Here is a 16,885-nt window from a genome sequence, read left to right on the forward strand (position 1 = left end):
CTTTTCTGAAAAAGGATACTTGTGGTTATTTCAGGATACCTTTAACCTGAAGCCCAGAGGCTGGCCCAAAAGCTGAAGTATATTCAGAGCATATACAGAGGGAACACTTTATCCTCAGCCAAAACTCTTTGAAACCCCTCTGTAGGAACACTCACCCTTCCGTATTTATCTGCATGAAAGAATTCAGAAGTGTTTCCATGGGACAGAGCTTCAGCACACCCTGGGAATCCACCATGGCATGTTCCAGGTCTCTGTATCTAAACGAGAATAATGCACTGGCTTTAGGAGAAGGTGGTTCTCTGCCTTTGTGAACTCCAGTGCTGTCCTTTGGCTATGAAGTCAAGTTCCACATGGGCCTGAATGTGGAGCTCCATTCCTCACACTGTAAATATTCCCACTGAGATCAATAAGTGTTTGTGGAGTAATACATTACTCACTGTAAGTAAGAGCCATATGATATGAGACGACATGTCTGGCACTAGAATATGTCTTCGTATTTTTAGGGGAATATATTCTCACATGTGGGTTTCTTGTTTTTGGATGCACCTATCGTGTGTGCAAAATATTCCTGCAAAATAAGTAATTGCACAGTTTAGTATCAGATATGCATATGTAAATACATATTAGTCTTTACCGTCCCATTACCTAATTTACATGTGTAAATGCAGGTTAACTGTATGTGTAGCTTTGCCAGTGGCAAATTGAGTATTTCAAAATTTAGCCTTGGGTGTGGTCTGGGGAATTATGCTACAAGCCCATGTTGTTTCTTCACTCAAGCTCTCAAGTCTGTTAGAAACCCAATATAAACACTTGACTCTGCTTTATTTCACAGGGTAATCCTTCAAAATTACAGACCTAATCATTATTAATTCTTTTGATATTTATTGATTGCATTAACATTAATCATGATAAACATCTTTGGTATTAATGTGGATGTCATTGGTATTGTGCTTCAAACTGTCTGCTGTAACTCAGCCCTCATTAACAGGACCATTAGTTACAAGGTGTTATTTTTTGCATAAACAACTCCATGCCTTTCTTACAGAAGTGAGGAGACTAAATGTATATATACTGTTCACTGAATTTTGAAAATGTTTTGCTATTTACAAGACTAGCTTTTTTTTTTCTTTTAAAGAAAAAGAATATGTTACATAAGATTATTGCATATATCTCTTAAAACCCAAAAGCAACTCAGTTTTTGCTTGGACAAGTTAATGTACATAATTTTATTCAGTTGTTTTCAGAAGTTTACAGCAAGCCTGAGCTGTTACTTCTTCAAGTTTTCTCTGTCTAATGCAAAACTCCTATTCATGGAGCTGTTGTGCTAGACTTTGAACAGTGCTTATCAAAGTGGTCATGTTAATTCGGTAGCTGGAATCAGTTCTTACTGTTCCTCAGAAGGCCCAGGGGTGGGTCTCATTTTCAAGGGATAATTCATTTCTGGGGAAGGTGGATGGGGCAGTCTTCCAGCTTGCACCGCAAGACAGCTCAAAGTGAATAGAGGAGCCTCGTAATTTTCATGAATTTTAGGTCTGAATTACTCAATGTGCAAAATTTTATCCATATTTCACTTGATTGAACCTGCTGTTTTTCAATTCCCAGTGTCTGTATTTCAACAGCAAAATAGGCCCTATGCACTGAACCACCCTCATCTTGAATATCACTGTTTTCTTACAGCCTGTGACTTGATGAACCAAGGCATCCTGGCCCTTGTCAGCTCCATCGGCTGTACATCAGCAGGATCCCTGCAGTCGCTGGCAGATGCCATGCACATCCCTCACCTCTTCATCCAGCGCTCAACGGCAGGAACTCCAAGGAGTGGCTGTGGGCTCACCAGGAGCAACCGCAACGATGACTACACGCTCTCCGTCCGCCCCCCTGTCTACTTAAATGATGTCATCTTGAGGGTGGTCACGGAATATGCCTGGCAGAAATTCATTATTTTTTATGATAATGACTATGGTAAGTATTTATTTAGCAGGGTGATTTTTGTCAAATCCGTAATTCTGTCGAAAGCAGTTACATTACATCTTTATAGTCTTCCAATGGATTATGTTTTGCTTGTGAACATTTATGGTTCTGTCAGCATTTCACAGCACCTCAGAGAAATCTATTTCTAAAATCCATCGACGTTTACAGGTTTATTTGATAATTTCTTTGTTAGAGTTAGCTGATAAATGGAGAACTTATCTGGCTTTCTATTCTGCCAGTGTTTATGAAGCATAAAAGTTTTTAGCAAGCTCTCTTGTTTTTTAGACTATAGAAATCTAAGATGACAATTCAAGAGGCAACATGTAAGATTTTACATTCTGCAGAATTATCCTTGCATGGTGAATATCTCCTGTTTGTTTGGCATATATTTGATGGCCAGAAGCTGAAGCAGTGGTGAATGTAGGACAGACACCTTGGCAAGCGTGAGCTGCTATTCATAAATGTAAAACTTGTAGAGAGAACTTCTGTAGAGAAAAGCACTTGAGGAGGAGGGCCTGGAGAAGACAATGTTCCTTCTTTTTTGAGTTCATTCAGTGTTCCTGAAAGGTGCTGAATTGATGGCTGTTGTGTGATAGAGTAAGTGCAACACAGACGGTAGCATCACAAGACTGCACCATCCAGCTCAGTGACTCAGCCGAGTTCGGTACAGATACTTTCTACGGCTGAGGGGAGAGCTGGACAGATTTCTGTAGTATAGGTGTATTATCAAACTAATTTTATGATCTTTTTTCTATGGAAAATTGCTTTGAAACCAGACCTGTTTTCTTCAGATGCATCCATTATTCATAAGTAATCGTGACTGGTTTGGATGAACATTTTAAAACTTATTTTCAAGTTAAATCTTCAAGTTATGGAAAAACGCTCACTTCAGCGATTTGCTGTGCATAATATCTGGTTCATTCAGGTCAGGTGTTATTGATTTTTGTTCCCTGGCTACATAATAAATTCTTAAATTAGAAAGATAGAAAATGATGAATAGGAGAGTTCCTATTTATAACAAAGCAGCACTTAAAAGCACCAGCCATAGGATAAGCAACACACACATAAAAACCCATCCAAAAAGCTTGCAGCAGAGAGTATTTTTGTTCATGTTTTATGAGTTTGTACATTTAAGTACCAGTGTACCTATGAAGACGACCATAATCTTGCCAGCTAAAAGATAACTTTTTGCATATATTTTTGAGTCTAAAAACCTAAAATTTTATAAATAATATTTTAAAATAATTATATTTGTAAAGAGTAGTTATTCTAATAGTAGTAGTATAATAGAAATTATTCAATTTTCATTATTTAATTTGAGAATGCAGTTCAGACACCATGTCATTTTGTCCTTGATTTCTGGGTAAGAATCTCATTATGGTGTGACTTATGTAACACAGATGCCTGCCTGCAAGGAATAAGTTTCAGACCAGTAGCTCAGTCAGTGACACATCATCCCCAGACGTGATGTGGCAGATATTAAGTCTCTGCACCAGCCTCTATGGCGTTCTGACTTCAGTAGACTACAAGTAATGCCATGGTGGCCAAGACAGATTGGTAATCTGACTCTGATCAGTGATCAGAGTCACTAACTAACACGTACACCAGGAAAAGGTGGTGGTGGGGAGGAATTTTCATTTAGTATATAGTGAGCAGTTGGTCCCCTTTCTAACCATTTGTGTGGTTTGGGTATTTTGGGTGGGATTTTGTGAGGGTTTTTTGGGTTTTGTATTGTCTCTTTTTTTTTTGTTTGTGTGTGTGCATAGTTTGGGACTAATACCAGGAACAGAAAGATTTTAAATGCAACCTCAGTTTTGAGTTAACCTATAACTCTGAATAGTTAGTATTATCTGTGCAAAAGTATAATGTTTCTTTAAATTGTGCCAAATTCTTGATTTCAACAGTCATCCTAGGGCAGCAAGCAGTTTTTATATTCTCTTTATGCTTCCTACAGTTTCTTTATAAAATTTTATGTTGCTGATTTCATTGGCTATCTCCTCCTCCACTTTTAATAAGGAACAAGAGAGCAGAAGTTTCAGATCACCACCTGCAACCTGAGTCCTCTCTTGTTATTTTCATTACCATGACAGTTGTTCTCTGTCTCTCCAATCCCTCTTCTTGCTTGTACTGGAATGCCTCTCCAATTCCTCACTACCCTGTTTCAGGTGAAATCATTAGGCTTGACACAGTATTTTGCCTGTTCTTAATTCTCTTAGCCAGTTTTTGATCTATGGCAGTAGTTTTCCTTGTACCTGCAATGACATTATTTTCTTAGCAGTCCCTAGAGAGCAATCTTGCCAGGAACTTATTATAAATCTTAACAAATTATGTCACTTTCTCCCCTTTTCCTGCTATTTTATTGATATACTCAAAACATTTCCAGTATGTTAGCAGTGCACATTTTCTCTTCCCAGGTTCTTTATTGACCGAAGAGGGGCTTGCACAGAGGGAGGGGCAGAGAAATTCAGGGCGTGAAAAGAGGAGCTGGAATCACTTGTTAATGGATTATAGAGTGGAGAAGTCTGAATTCAGTATTCACCCTACTTTGAGCAGGAGGTTGGACTATGTGACCTCCCGAAGTCCCATCCAACTCTAATTATTCTATGTTTCTGTGATGTTTGACAAAGCCATTCATTTAGATGGGTCAATAGATGTGAAATACTTTTAGGGAAAAAAAAATCCAGCATCAGTTTGGGTTTTATAAGAGAGTTTGGCCCAAGAGCCACAGAAGTGTTTGAGGAAGGCAACATTAGCTTTAGCTTCTGTGCCTGTTTTAGAAAGAAATCAAGACTGGACATGCAGACATGGGGTGGAGGTCCAGGGGTAAGCCATCCAGTTGGTCAAAGTGTCAGTGCAGCTAAGGGTGGTTGCAGTTCCCTCTGGAAGATCCCAATCCCATTCCTCAGCTTGCCTGAGAGGATCTGCTGCAGTATGAGATTTCTTTTCTCAGCTCATACAGACCTAAAATCAAATTCTGTTTGGAAGCTTTGCTCAGTTTAACTGCATGCAGCAGTTAATATTAGACATTTTAATGTAACATTTAGTATTAAAGCTTAAAGTAGGTGCAAGATCAACACTTGCATTAGAATTAAATTCATGTTAGGAAAAGATTATTGATAGGTTCTACACAGTCCTCTGCAGAACTGACACTTGTGCAAACAGAGCAATTTCTTGCCCCCGTGGGGTTTTTTTTTCTTGCATGTGGTGATCTTTCCTCCTCAAGGGGTGTATCATAACATTAAGTGATGTCTTCATAGCACTAAATGGCACTTGAGAAGTAAGCAGAATATAGATTCTGATATGTGTTAATCCTTTATTTTTTCCCATTGTTGCCATCTTTTTGTAAGTTAGAAAACACGAAAACGCTGTTAGACTGACTGGTTCCAGCAACCAGCAGAATTCCAATACTTTCCTTTCTGAGAAATTATTTGTATAGTGATTTAATTTAACAATTTATAACAAAATACTTTAATTGTATTACTGAAATTATTTCCAGTAATAATTTCACTCTGTGAAAGAAAATGTGCCTTATCCAAAATAAATTTTCCTACAGTAAAATTGGGCTCAAATCCAAAGTAAATACTGTGCTAAACCAGATCCCTTGCACTTTAAAAGAGGCTGCAAACATTTATGTGTCGATTTATCAATGTCATTGTTTTTTAATTCTATGAATTGAATTGCTTTTTATTTTTATTTTGCAGTCTATCATAGATTCCTTTTCGTTATCAGACAGTTAGAAAATTGTAATTGGAAATGTGTCTTTCTGCAGGTCTGAGAGTTATTTCCCCAATGTTATCCTTTTTTAAAACTCCCAAATTCTTTTTTGAAAATAAGTAGACAAGTATATTCAGTTTTAACATTTTAACACTTCTTTTATCTAAATGCTAGAAGATTCAAGTCTACCTAAAGGTTCTTTACCAACAAAGAAAGTTAAAGTCTCTGAAAGAAGCAATTCTTTCATTAAGTCATAACCAGCTGGGTGTTGAAGAAGTGATGCGGCAATGCATTTCTGAAATAATGGACATCTAAGTTTTTAACTGATGGGTTTTTTCCAAGTAAAATTGTAGATAGGTTGACTATTCTAACACAAAAAACCCAAAAGACACCTTGATAATAATCAGAAAAGTATTTTGCTGCTGTTGACTTAGTTAAGCTGAAGTAACTAGTGAAAGATTTTAGCAAAGCCATAGTCTTTTGTCAGTGGTAGAGCCTTGCCAGTAACAAATGTGAGGCTAACACACAGTAACAGTTAATGAGTGAGGAGGTAAGAAAAATGAACATTTTAACTTGAGCAGACTTAGGTGGTGTTTGTATTTCATTTACTACAATTGTATACTAAAGGTACAACACTACCTTTAGTGTATAAACTCAGATGAACTTGTGAAAATCAGAATGAGATAAGTTGTCTTTTCCCCCATCCTTGCTCTCTGCTGGGATGATCTATATCAAACTCTAGTGAAAATAGTGCAGTCAATCCCCTTGTATTCAGTGTGTTTTGTTCCTTGAGGTAAAACAAGATAAAGGCCTGCCCAGGGCACGAAATCTGATTTTGTTTAAGAATATTTCATATGAGGATATTAAAAGTGTTCAAGGACAATTCTGCGCTTCTCTCAAATGCCATTAAGGACAGTCTTCTTGCACAGTTAAAGAGTGGGTGGCATGAAATGCAGCAAAACTATGCAATAGATTGATGCCTTTCTCAACCTGCTGTTAAAATTACTATCCACACAGTAAGTACAAGCCACACTTACTTCATTTAGGCAGCCAAATTGGCTCTTACTCTTTTTATTCTTGACTGCTCAGCTCAAACTATAGGATCATTGTGCTGCAGAGGTTAGCTGTGCATCTCCGTCTTACAAGCTGGTGTAGAGACTGGGCAGTTCCTCCACTAAGTCTCTGAACTCTTCCTTAGGACCATCAGCACCCTTTTAAGTGAAGGCATTTTCAGACTGGACACTATAAATGTACAACTTATACCTTTGGACATTGCAAAGTTTAGATTTGTAAAAAGAGCCACTGACATCTGTAAATGTTTTGAGCAAGCTTTGCCATGTTATTACATCTTTACTTTATGGTTTCAAGTTAAAAGCAAACAAAATTCAGTTTGAAACAGCAAATCCTGCCTCACCCACAGACTGGCATCTGACAGTGGCCAGTCCCAAATAGTAACATGAAAAACACCCTTACACATTCAGTCCTAGAGGAAAACAAATGAAATAGTCATTTGAGATCTGAATGTGTGAGCCCAGGCTATATAAGCAGAGTAATTGACCTAGAATCCCAGCATATTGTTGGTTTTTATCTCTGTGGTGTATCAACAAGGGTCAAGCTGTTGTAATTCATATCTTACTCTTCAGGCAGTTTACAGTTCACTGTATTTTCCAGGAGTATGTGGATACTTTTCTGTAGTAGTAAATTCTTTATGAAGAAACCAGTCAATCATTGCGAGAACATAAATGTGAATTTTGTGCAATTTACAGTTTGTAGGTATCTCCGCATTTCCAAGATGAAAGGGAGAAAGTCTAGCTGTTTGAAGAACATTTATTTTTAATGTTTTGTTGGTGTGAAAGCAGATAGAAATGTTCTGCGCTTTATCTAGATAAGGTTGGGGGAATAAGATTTTTTCTGGAGAATGAATTTTGTCATATTTCCTGTTCTATTTTGTAGTGGTGGCAGTAATATTTTAGAACCCTTCTGTATTTTATACTAAAAAAAATAGTTAAGAAACCCCACTTCTCTGTCTAAATATCTGGCCTAACCTTGTGTATTTCAACCTAGCACGCCTTTGATATGCAACCATCACTGTTGATTTATGCCATATTTACTGATTTCAGGGCTAAGATATCTCTGCTTACAGTTTTTTGACCTTCCTACTAATACTACGTATTTTTGGTAATGGATATTTGACATTCTCTTAGGTGGTAATTTAATTTTAACTTTTGTAAAGAAAATAAAACAAGCGTTAAGGCTCTGAACGGGATTTGTTCTGTGACGCTAAAGGAGGCATTCCCATAGCAAATGGAGGTTGAAGAAGTAATTCGCTGAAAGGGAAGGGAGGAGGTTAGCAGCAGGAAAGAGTTTAGAGGGCATCTGTCTTGCAGAAACTTCCTCATGGATCTCCCCTCTTGCTCCTCAGCATACACAGGGGTTTCAGATTATTTGTGTACCAGGAAAGGATGAAGGCAGCTGTGTGAGGTACCTGGTCACATCACTAAAAAGATGTCTCAAACTCTATCTGAGGGAGGATTTCAGAGAAAGACAATAAAATACGATCTCAAGGAGGAGAGCAGTGAGAATCTGTATTACTGGGGATTCCTGCCTAAGTAGAGGGGTCTGTGAAACTATGAAGATAAAAGAGAGCATTCTCTCCATCTCTACCCCCAGGAAAGTGGTTGTTTTCAAATAAATTGACTATAATGCTATAGAATGGGAGTACTGTTCTTTAAAGATCCTGGAAAAGAAGGGATTATACCTGGAACTCGAAAGGCTGTGAGTTGCTTGCAGTGAGGCTGCCTCTTGTGTTCTAAGAGGGGTGATATTATGAGATGATACCCATCTGTATGTATGGTCCCTGGATTCCTAGTATCTCCTTTAAAAACCGTATAAAGTAAGTAATTCCATTGACACTTTCCTGCATACACATTATCCAGAAATAAATATATGATGACCACGGACAAAGATGTGCTTGAAACCATAATATTTTCAAATAATTTAAAGTTTTAATGCAAGTTTAATAAAGATTCATAAAAGAATCATAGTCTCTTTAATCAATTGCAAATGCTTATAATTACCTTGAGGCTGTTTTCAGCTGCCTGATGACTATAATATTCTCAAGTCTGTCTCCAGACAGTCTTAAAACTGTTTATTACTCATCTGGCTCTTTGCCAACTTCCCGTACTCATTTACTTCACTGTGCCTCAATAAACACATAATTAATTCAAGTTTATTATTGAACTTTTCTTTTTTCCATTAGTATTTATTATGTCATCCAGATAAGGAAAGGAACATGTATTTTTCATCTGTGTAACTTTAATGTGTCACTTAATTATATTGCAAGTTAGCAGCTATTTGTGAGAATTTTGGTAACAACTTGCTTTTGCTGGTTGACATTACGACTGGAAATTGAAGATATTATTTTGGTTGACCCTAAAATTATTCAACTTCTGAGATAATTGAACTATTCTATAAAATTTCTCTAGTGAAACTATGGCCATGCTTCTGCCTTTTAACCACATAATACTTGGGGAAATGCATTCCAGGAGCTACAAGTAAATATGTAGAAAGGTAAGAGAGGGTTTGTCATTCGCTCATGTTGCTGTCTTTAAGGATGGAATGGATAAAGCATTCGAAGGCTTGGCCTGACAGCCATCTGTGTTGTCTTAGTAAGGAAGGAGGACCAAATTTTTTATTATATCTAGAATTTCAGTGCTGAGGTTGAAATAAAATTGTAGATGTTCTCCTAATGCCTGTGTAATGGGTAATCACTGTAAATGAGGTGCTATCTTGAGGCTTTGTAGAGGTATGAGATTTCTTTCGTATATGCACAGACTACAAGCATCAGAAAAGTGACTTATTTTAAGAATATTTGAATACGTGAACCTTGCACTGATCTCCACTACTGTTTGCTAAGTATTTTTCAACTCTCAACACATTGTTCGATAGTTTCCTCTTTTGATAACTGTTCATTTATTTAGCTGCCAAAATATCAGTTTACAAACTCAATTTTAATAGTTCTGAGAAGATATTAAAACAAAGTACTTTGCATGTTGAATAGAAGAAATTATACCACCATTGGAAAAAAAGCATGAGTTAGGCATAATAGCATCGTAAATGTCAGGTAGTGTCATAAATTAAAAAGAAAACTTCTCTCTGAGAGTTTTAACCAGTCAAGAAAAAGAGGAAGCAAAGAGACAGGAAAAAGCTAGAAAATATTTATTACAGTACTTCCAAATCTTAGTTTATCAGCGTTGCTTTCGTAGCTTATGTTCTTCACAGCACCAGGCCACTCATAAAATATTCCTGTTCCTATAGTGTAAACTTTTAATCAAATGAAAAAATTCTTGAGGAGCAGATTGATAAAACAGTCAGAGAACAATTTGTCTTAAGCAAGATTATAACACACATAGTCACACTTGGTTTATTACCAGTCACTTTGCTGTTCCCCGCCACTTCCTTGGAAAGGGATGCATGGTTCCTCATGCTTATGAAAACCAACAGGGAGCAGTAGGGACCTACAGGGAGAGCTGGTGTATCGTACAGATGGAAGTAGAGATTACTTGCTATTAAAGGCAGGCATATATCTAGGCAGAGGTATGGAGCTCTGTTGTACCGTTGTATAGGATTTAAGTATAATTTTTCAAGTTTGGCATGATTTTTAACAGGAGAGTAAATGCTGAAGATAAACAGCGCTAAGCTCTAAGCTGTTATCATCTTTGGAGGCACTAGGCAGAGAAAATTTATTTCTTTGCAAGAGGTTGTTTTACTCAAAGGCAACTCCTAGAAGCCTTTTGGAAATCTCTAATGCAAACTGTAGTCAAAAAGAAATTGAATGAAGAGGTAGAAAGCAGGTTATACAATCAAAAGCACGTGATTATAGAATTTATTGGCTTGTCGGCCTCCATGAGTGAGGGGTGATCACAATCTGACTCCCTTTCTATTTTTGAGAAGCTGAGGTAGCAGCTGATACTCTGAAGGATTAGTTCTAGCTTCAATTTTATTTATCTTTTTTATCCTTTTCTCTTTTTTTCTTTCTTTCCAGTTAGAAAACTGAGAAACTCAAAGGAAAAAATCTTGTGTCAATCGCCAGTAAGGTTGGAAACTTAAGTCTTGCAGGATTTGAAAACTGCAAAAGTTATTATCTCTCCCCCAACATTGATTCAGCTACTTGAGAGTACCTATATTGATTTTTCTTATTTAAAGGATAATCTCCAATAACTGATATGTGGCGTGAAACAAAAAGTAGCTAATGTAAATGACCTTTGGGCGATCCTTTAAAATAAGGATGACATAGACATTTCAGTAGTGCGACAATAGTTCATATCAAACAACAAAATTGAAGTTACTTATTTTTATTACAGTTTGAAATGGAAACATCTTCAAAAATGAAAAAAGTATATAAGTATATTTTTATTCCTTTTTCTCAACTGGATGATATTAAGAAATTTGTTGTCTTTTTTTTGGATGTGTGAAACTTCAGAAAATTGCAAGCAAGGGAGGAAAAGACAGTCATTCTTACTACTTACAAATTTTCAGTTTCCCTCAAGAAATATCATCCCCACTTTCTAGGTTCCAGAAATTTTGATAATATAAATGAGATTTCATATGTAATTAAAAATTTGAGCTTAAATTTACTCATAGTGAGTTTGAACTACTGCTATACTCTCTGAAGCTAGATCATCCAGCTGAAACAGTTCAGGTAACTGCTCCCTCTCAGTTCCCAAATGCTAATATGAAAGAGCTATGTAGATGGGTTTTTTGTTTATTTTAATTTATAGGTTCACTGAATTACATATAAGCTGACTAATGAGGGGGAATCCCGCTGCTGTGAAAGTAGGATGAAGGACTGTTATTGAATCATCACGCTAAATTGTCGTTTTCCTCAGTCTAGATCTTAACCATGTTAATAAATATCAACATGTACACGGGAATGTGAACACTTTGCTCAAGGCTTTAAGCAGAGCAGTGGCACCATCAGAGTCCGGCCGGAGCTGTACATCTCCCTTGTGTGCAGTGCATTTCCATAATTAATAGTTGCTGTCATGTTAGCCATCATTGTGTAAGGAAGAATCACTGTGCTAGACTTATAAAGCTTTCTTGATAAGAATTTGAACAGTGTCGTTTGTTATACAATGGCTTTTCTCATCAACTGTACAAATAAAGTGGTCTTTTGTGGAAATCAGCCAGTGAATATTTATGACAGGTGCATTCACCTTTACTGCCACAGCTGAATCAGTTGGTATTTGTCATCTGGATACTGTGAGGAAAATGTTCTCAGATCTTAAATGGTATCAGAGGGAGGATGAGCTAACGACTGTAAACCAGATTTGAGATAACAGAAGTGCTGAGTAACAATGAGCACCTTGTAATTTAGGTGGAATACAATGATAGAGGTGGATAGATAAATTTATTACCATTGGTGAATAGTGTCATCTTTCTCTTCTGGTCATAGTTTGATCTGAAAACTTTGTAGAAACTTTGCAACTACTTCTAACTTGTAGATTTCTCATTTTTAATAAGGGTATAAGAGGTATTTGGCATGTGAGTTATTTAATATTTGCTGTTCATTTTGTATGGCTTAAAATCTTCACTGCATATACATACTGGCTTTCCTATATGAGATGCCTGAACCCCAAAGTATTTTCTTCTAGGATGTCCTGCTCATTAGACTTTCCCCAAGATGGATTAGGGGACTCGCTCCCTCTGAAATTATTCCTCTGCATAGAAACAGAGATGGCAAAGGAAAGTTACATAGGGCCAGAGAGAGCAAAGAAGTGAGAGGAACATCTGATCCAGTGATTTAAAAAAAAAAAAAACAACCAAAAAAAAAAAAAAACCCCAAAAAAACCAAAACAAAACCAACAAAACCAAAAACAATCTTGTGGAAGGAACACATTTATTTGTTTATATTAAGATCAGGTCATGGAAGTCAGGAATATTCTTGTATGAGGTGTATCATATATACAGTGTAGAGACCTCAATGAAAAGAGATCAAAAACACAACTTCTCCCATAACCTGGTGTTGAGGAAAGCTGCGGATTTTAAATCCTCCTCATCTCCTGAAAATACTGGCTCCTTTTCCCAATCACCTGGCTGTACGTATTTTCTGCCATGCAACTGCTGAGCTTTTCATTAAATGGTGCTATTGTTTGTGTTAGGTGAGGCTTGAGTGTTCCTGCTGGGTTGGTCATTTAAGGAGATTAAGGTATAGGACCTGTAGTCTGTGAAGGATGTGTAGGTCTGCTCTGAGCATGCTCTGCAACAGCATTTAAGATACGTACCTGTTTCTTGTGGTTTCTCCAGTATCTAAAAGATTGTTCAATGAAAAGACAGTGTGGGTTTAGGTGCTTACACGCGATTTGACTTGCGCTTCATTTCCCAAGTTGTTTCTTATGTCAGGTCCATGATAACTGACACAGTAATGACAAGTCTGTGGCAAAGCTGGCACCTGAATTCAGATCTCAGCTTAAGTTGTGTTACGCTGAGTACCTGCATTTGAATATATCAGTCAGGTTTTCAGAGCTTAGGAAGCCATGGGCCTTGTGCTCACCTACACAGGATTCTCTGCACATGCACCTCAGCTGTGGCTGCAGCTAGTCTGGTGTGTGCAGTGTTGCATCTTCTGTGTGCCAGCAGTGCAGAGCATAAGATCTTCCTATAGACCTCTGCCTTGTGGTGACATGGTTATGTATTGGTAGTCAGGGAAGGTCATTTCCAACAGTCCTTGATAAATTTTGCTTGCCTTGCTCTTGTTTATTAGACTTTCCAAACCAACTTCACAATCTCTTAAATCGGCCACAATTTTGGTTAAAAAGTGAATGTTTGGTAATGTTTCATTTAAATTTCCAGCCTAGTTTAACCCTATAGCTGATGCTGAGTATCTGACTGCAGAATGGTACTATGTTCTCGTGCATGCGTGTGTAGACTGGAAGTGATGGCTGTACAGTGAAAAAAACAGAAAATGTCATACTAACTAACAGTGACAAGTTGGGAGAGGAGATAGCAACTTTGGCTCCTGCACTGATCTGTCTCTATGTGGTAACTTTGGCTTTAATCAGTAATTAATAATTAATACTGGTGATAACGGGCAGCTCCTCTGCATTTCTGGAAATGACTGAGACTCATCTGATTTAAATAGAAAACAGAAATGTGTCTTCTGGCTGGGCAACAGGTTGGCTAGCAAATTCAGGGTGAGAAACACCTGTGTTCCAGACATGAATAGTCCTGTGTCTCTGCAGTGGAGCCATCTGTGCCACAGGTTGCTTGCCAGATTTTTCTGCAGAAGGAGTTTATCTATTAGAAAGATGATTCCACAGTGCAGTGTGGATATGTGCCATTTTCAGACAATCCATGCAGGAAAGATAATGCTGCCTGTTCAGTGGCAGTATCTGTTCTTTGGCATACGCTTTGAACATGATCATTGCTAGTGACTTGCTGCTGAAATATTGGAAGCACCATCATGATTTAAATAGCAGGGTGTTTTTATGTGCTGTCTGCTGTTTCATAGCAGCAGGTATCACCAATATCCATTCTTCTACTGGGTAAGATGAGGTATAAGCAAAGTCTGTATTTATTTCCTGCCCACAGCTTTGTGTTGTATCAATGCCAAAGGCAGAAGTAGTAAAGAAGTTTTGTGAATCCTGGTTTGGTATCTTTTCCATTAGAATGGTGCTGTTTTCCTAAAAGCGTAGCACCATACTGTTGGCATGGTCACCTAATAAATGCAGAACTGTAGAATAATACTGGACCTCTGTCCCTTTTGGCCCTTCATTTGGTGAAGATTCAATATTATTGTTTCATTGTTTATATTTGCAGATATTAGTGGCGAACAAAGCCATTTGATCCCATAATCTGGCTTCTGGGAAAACACAGATTATACAGAATATCAACCAATAACTCCAGTGTGTTTATAAATTCAGGTCAAGTGAAATTATGTTCTTGTTTTGAAAGGGCAAATAAAACTTTGTTTGGTGGTTCCTGCCTACCCTGTTCTGGTGTCGGAGAAGAATATATGGATTTATGCTACAGAATTTAAGTTTTTAAAAAGGCTTTCATAGCCTAAGTAACCTTTCCCCCTGATATTTTGATGGTGTATCTGGATCCCATCTACATGTGTTCCTTGTACTTCCATAATTTTGACTCCAACTGGTCAGTTTTATCCAGTTTTTATTCCATTTGTCTGGATGTTGAGTAACTCTCAGAGTGGGTGAGCCTCAAGAACTTTAGAACGAAGGAGTTAAAGTGGAAAGAAGTTATTTTATCATTTGCATAAAACTAGGCATATTTGTAGCAGTTTAAATAATCTTGTTGCTTCTTAAATTGGTATTTAAAGTGCCAAAAAAAATTCTAACATCTCTGATTAGATTGAATTTAATTTTCCTGATTTAGATATTAAACAGAAGCTGTAATTAGTATCTGATTCTCTTATGGAACTTTATTTTTAGGGTAAGGCTGTATTTTATTCGTGTTTAAACTATTCTTCAAGTGTTTAGAAATACTTGTATTGCAGCAGTGTCTGAAGAATGGGGTTGCAGTGCTGAACGCCTAAAATAGCTTAAACGCCTAAAACACCATTTCTTTCCAGTTCTTGGTATTTTAGAGCTCTAGACAAGAGACTCAACTTGCTGATTGTGACAGTCCAATTTCCAAGACTAACCCTGTTGCATTATTTTTGTGGACTGTTTGATTATAAGCTATTACATGGCTATTTCTTTATAATTTGGAGTATCTTGGTAATCTGGTGCCAGAGGAGGATGGCTATCTGTAATGATCTCTAGTTAGTACATCTCTGCTGGGAAGACAAGCAGAGCGTTTTCTTTACCATGGAGACTAAACTTTGTTTTCCTTATGCTACTGTTTGTGGCCGAAAATAAGCACATCAAGGTGTGAATGTCTGAGCCTCAGATCTTCTTGATAGGGCTGCTGGACTTCTGGGAAACCTGGAACTTCTCAGACACCTTATTTTGCTATAACCTGAAGTCAAATCTCAAAATCACCTGTGTTTTTCAGAATCTTTAAACTTCAGAGTGTGTTGGGCCCCCCAAATCCTCGAATGTATAGCTCAGTAAAAAGAGTATTAACTAGGCTTCAAAAAAAGGAAAGCTTGAATGTAGTTTTGGTACAGTTTTTCTGGCAAAGTCAGCATAAAGATTTCTAGCTCAGGCATTTCCAGCTTTTCCCTGAAGGACCCATCAGGTCTGGATGCTGGAGTATTCCTGCTAGGCTCCCTTTGGGCTATGTAGTGTGCATCTGCCATGGTTACTAGCCAGACCCTAGTTGTATTGATCTTATGCTTTCACCATCATAGTTCCCATGTTAAATCCACATGTGACATCTCCATAATCTTCTCAAGGGTATATCACATAAGTTTCTCTGTCATGTTGCTGATGGTTTGCTGGGAGTGGGGAGTCATATAATTCTTGCCCTGCAGCATGGACCTCCAGCCACATTTGCCTCACATTTGCAGGACTGACCATAGCTGAGTGCTGGTAGTACTGCTCTCTCGACAGCTAGTGGAGGACGCTAGGGTCTAGGCAGTTTTGGGGGAACATTTTAGAAGTCTTTCTCAAAATGTCTCTCAAACACTCTCTCAAAAGGAGTGATTTTCATTATTTCCTCAGGTCTTAAAACTTCAGAGGAACTTCAGTTCCTCTAAAAGCTGCCACCTGTCAGTGTACCCCTATGAGAATGTAGCTACTGTGATCCTGATAAAGTGAAACAGCGACATGCTCCACTGTTCTCTGTAGTTTGTCTTGAGGTTACCCTGAGCCATTATCACAATGTGCCAGCACAGTGTTACTTGTATCACCTGAAAAACGGACCACCCTCAGGACCAACTGAGAGCCCTTTCCTGGTAGAGTTTATGGCTGTTCGTTTAAAGTCTGTCATGCTCAGGCATCCCTCCTTTCCAGCCTTTTGCTGTCCTCTCGTATCATGTGCAAACTGCATCTAGGTGCTTCCAAAAGTATGAACACTTTTGACATTCTCCATCCCATATTTACTTATCCCATGTTAGGATTAAATAGAGCCTTCCGCCCGTCTCCATATAAGAAGGGCAGGGCGTAGGAGAAGATGATAGGTGAGGATGAAAGATCTCAGAGTAGCCAAGCAGTTGTGAAAATCTAATTGGAAGCTTTCTCAAATATAAGATGTTTCGTGAAGACAGACACATGATCAGCCTTGTGGCCTCAGGTCTGAC

The 16,885-nt window shown here is 37.8% G+C and overlaps 1 protein-coding gene and 1 long non-coding RNA gene across 3 annotated transcripts in view; one reads left to right on the forward strand and one right to left on the reverse strand.

Moving 5' to 3' along the window:
- Positions 1-16,885, forward strand: part of GRID2 (glutamate ionotropic receptor delta type subunit 2) — a 735,317-nt gene that overhangs the window by 427,536 nt on the left and 290,896 nt on the right. Inside the window, exon 3 of one of the 2 annotated variants that reach the window (XM_075499270.1) lies at positions 1,678-1,962. The exons of the other annotated variant lie outside the window; for it this stretch is intronic. Within the exon in view, the coding sequence (XP_075355385.1) occupies positions 1,678-1,962 (285 nt within the window). The remainder of the gene's footprint in view (positions 1-1,677; positions 1,963-16,885) is intronic. 2 annotated transcript variants of the gene reach the window in all.
- The window catches only part of LOC142408695 (uncharacterized), a 245,418-nt gene that overhangs the window by 207,668 nt on the left and 20,865 nt on the right, over positions 1-16,885 (reverse strand). The window lies entirely within an intron of this gene.

Source organism: Mycteria americana, chromosome 4 (assembly GCF_035582795.1).
Source record: "Mycteria americana isolate JAX WOST 10 ecotype Jacksonville Zoo and Gardens chromosome 4, USCA_MyAme_1.0, whole genome shotgun sequence".
NCBI lineage: Eukaryota > Metazoa > Chordata > Aves > Ciconiiformes > Ciconiidae > Mycteria > Mycteria americana.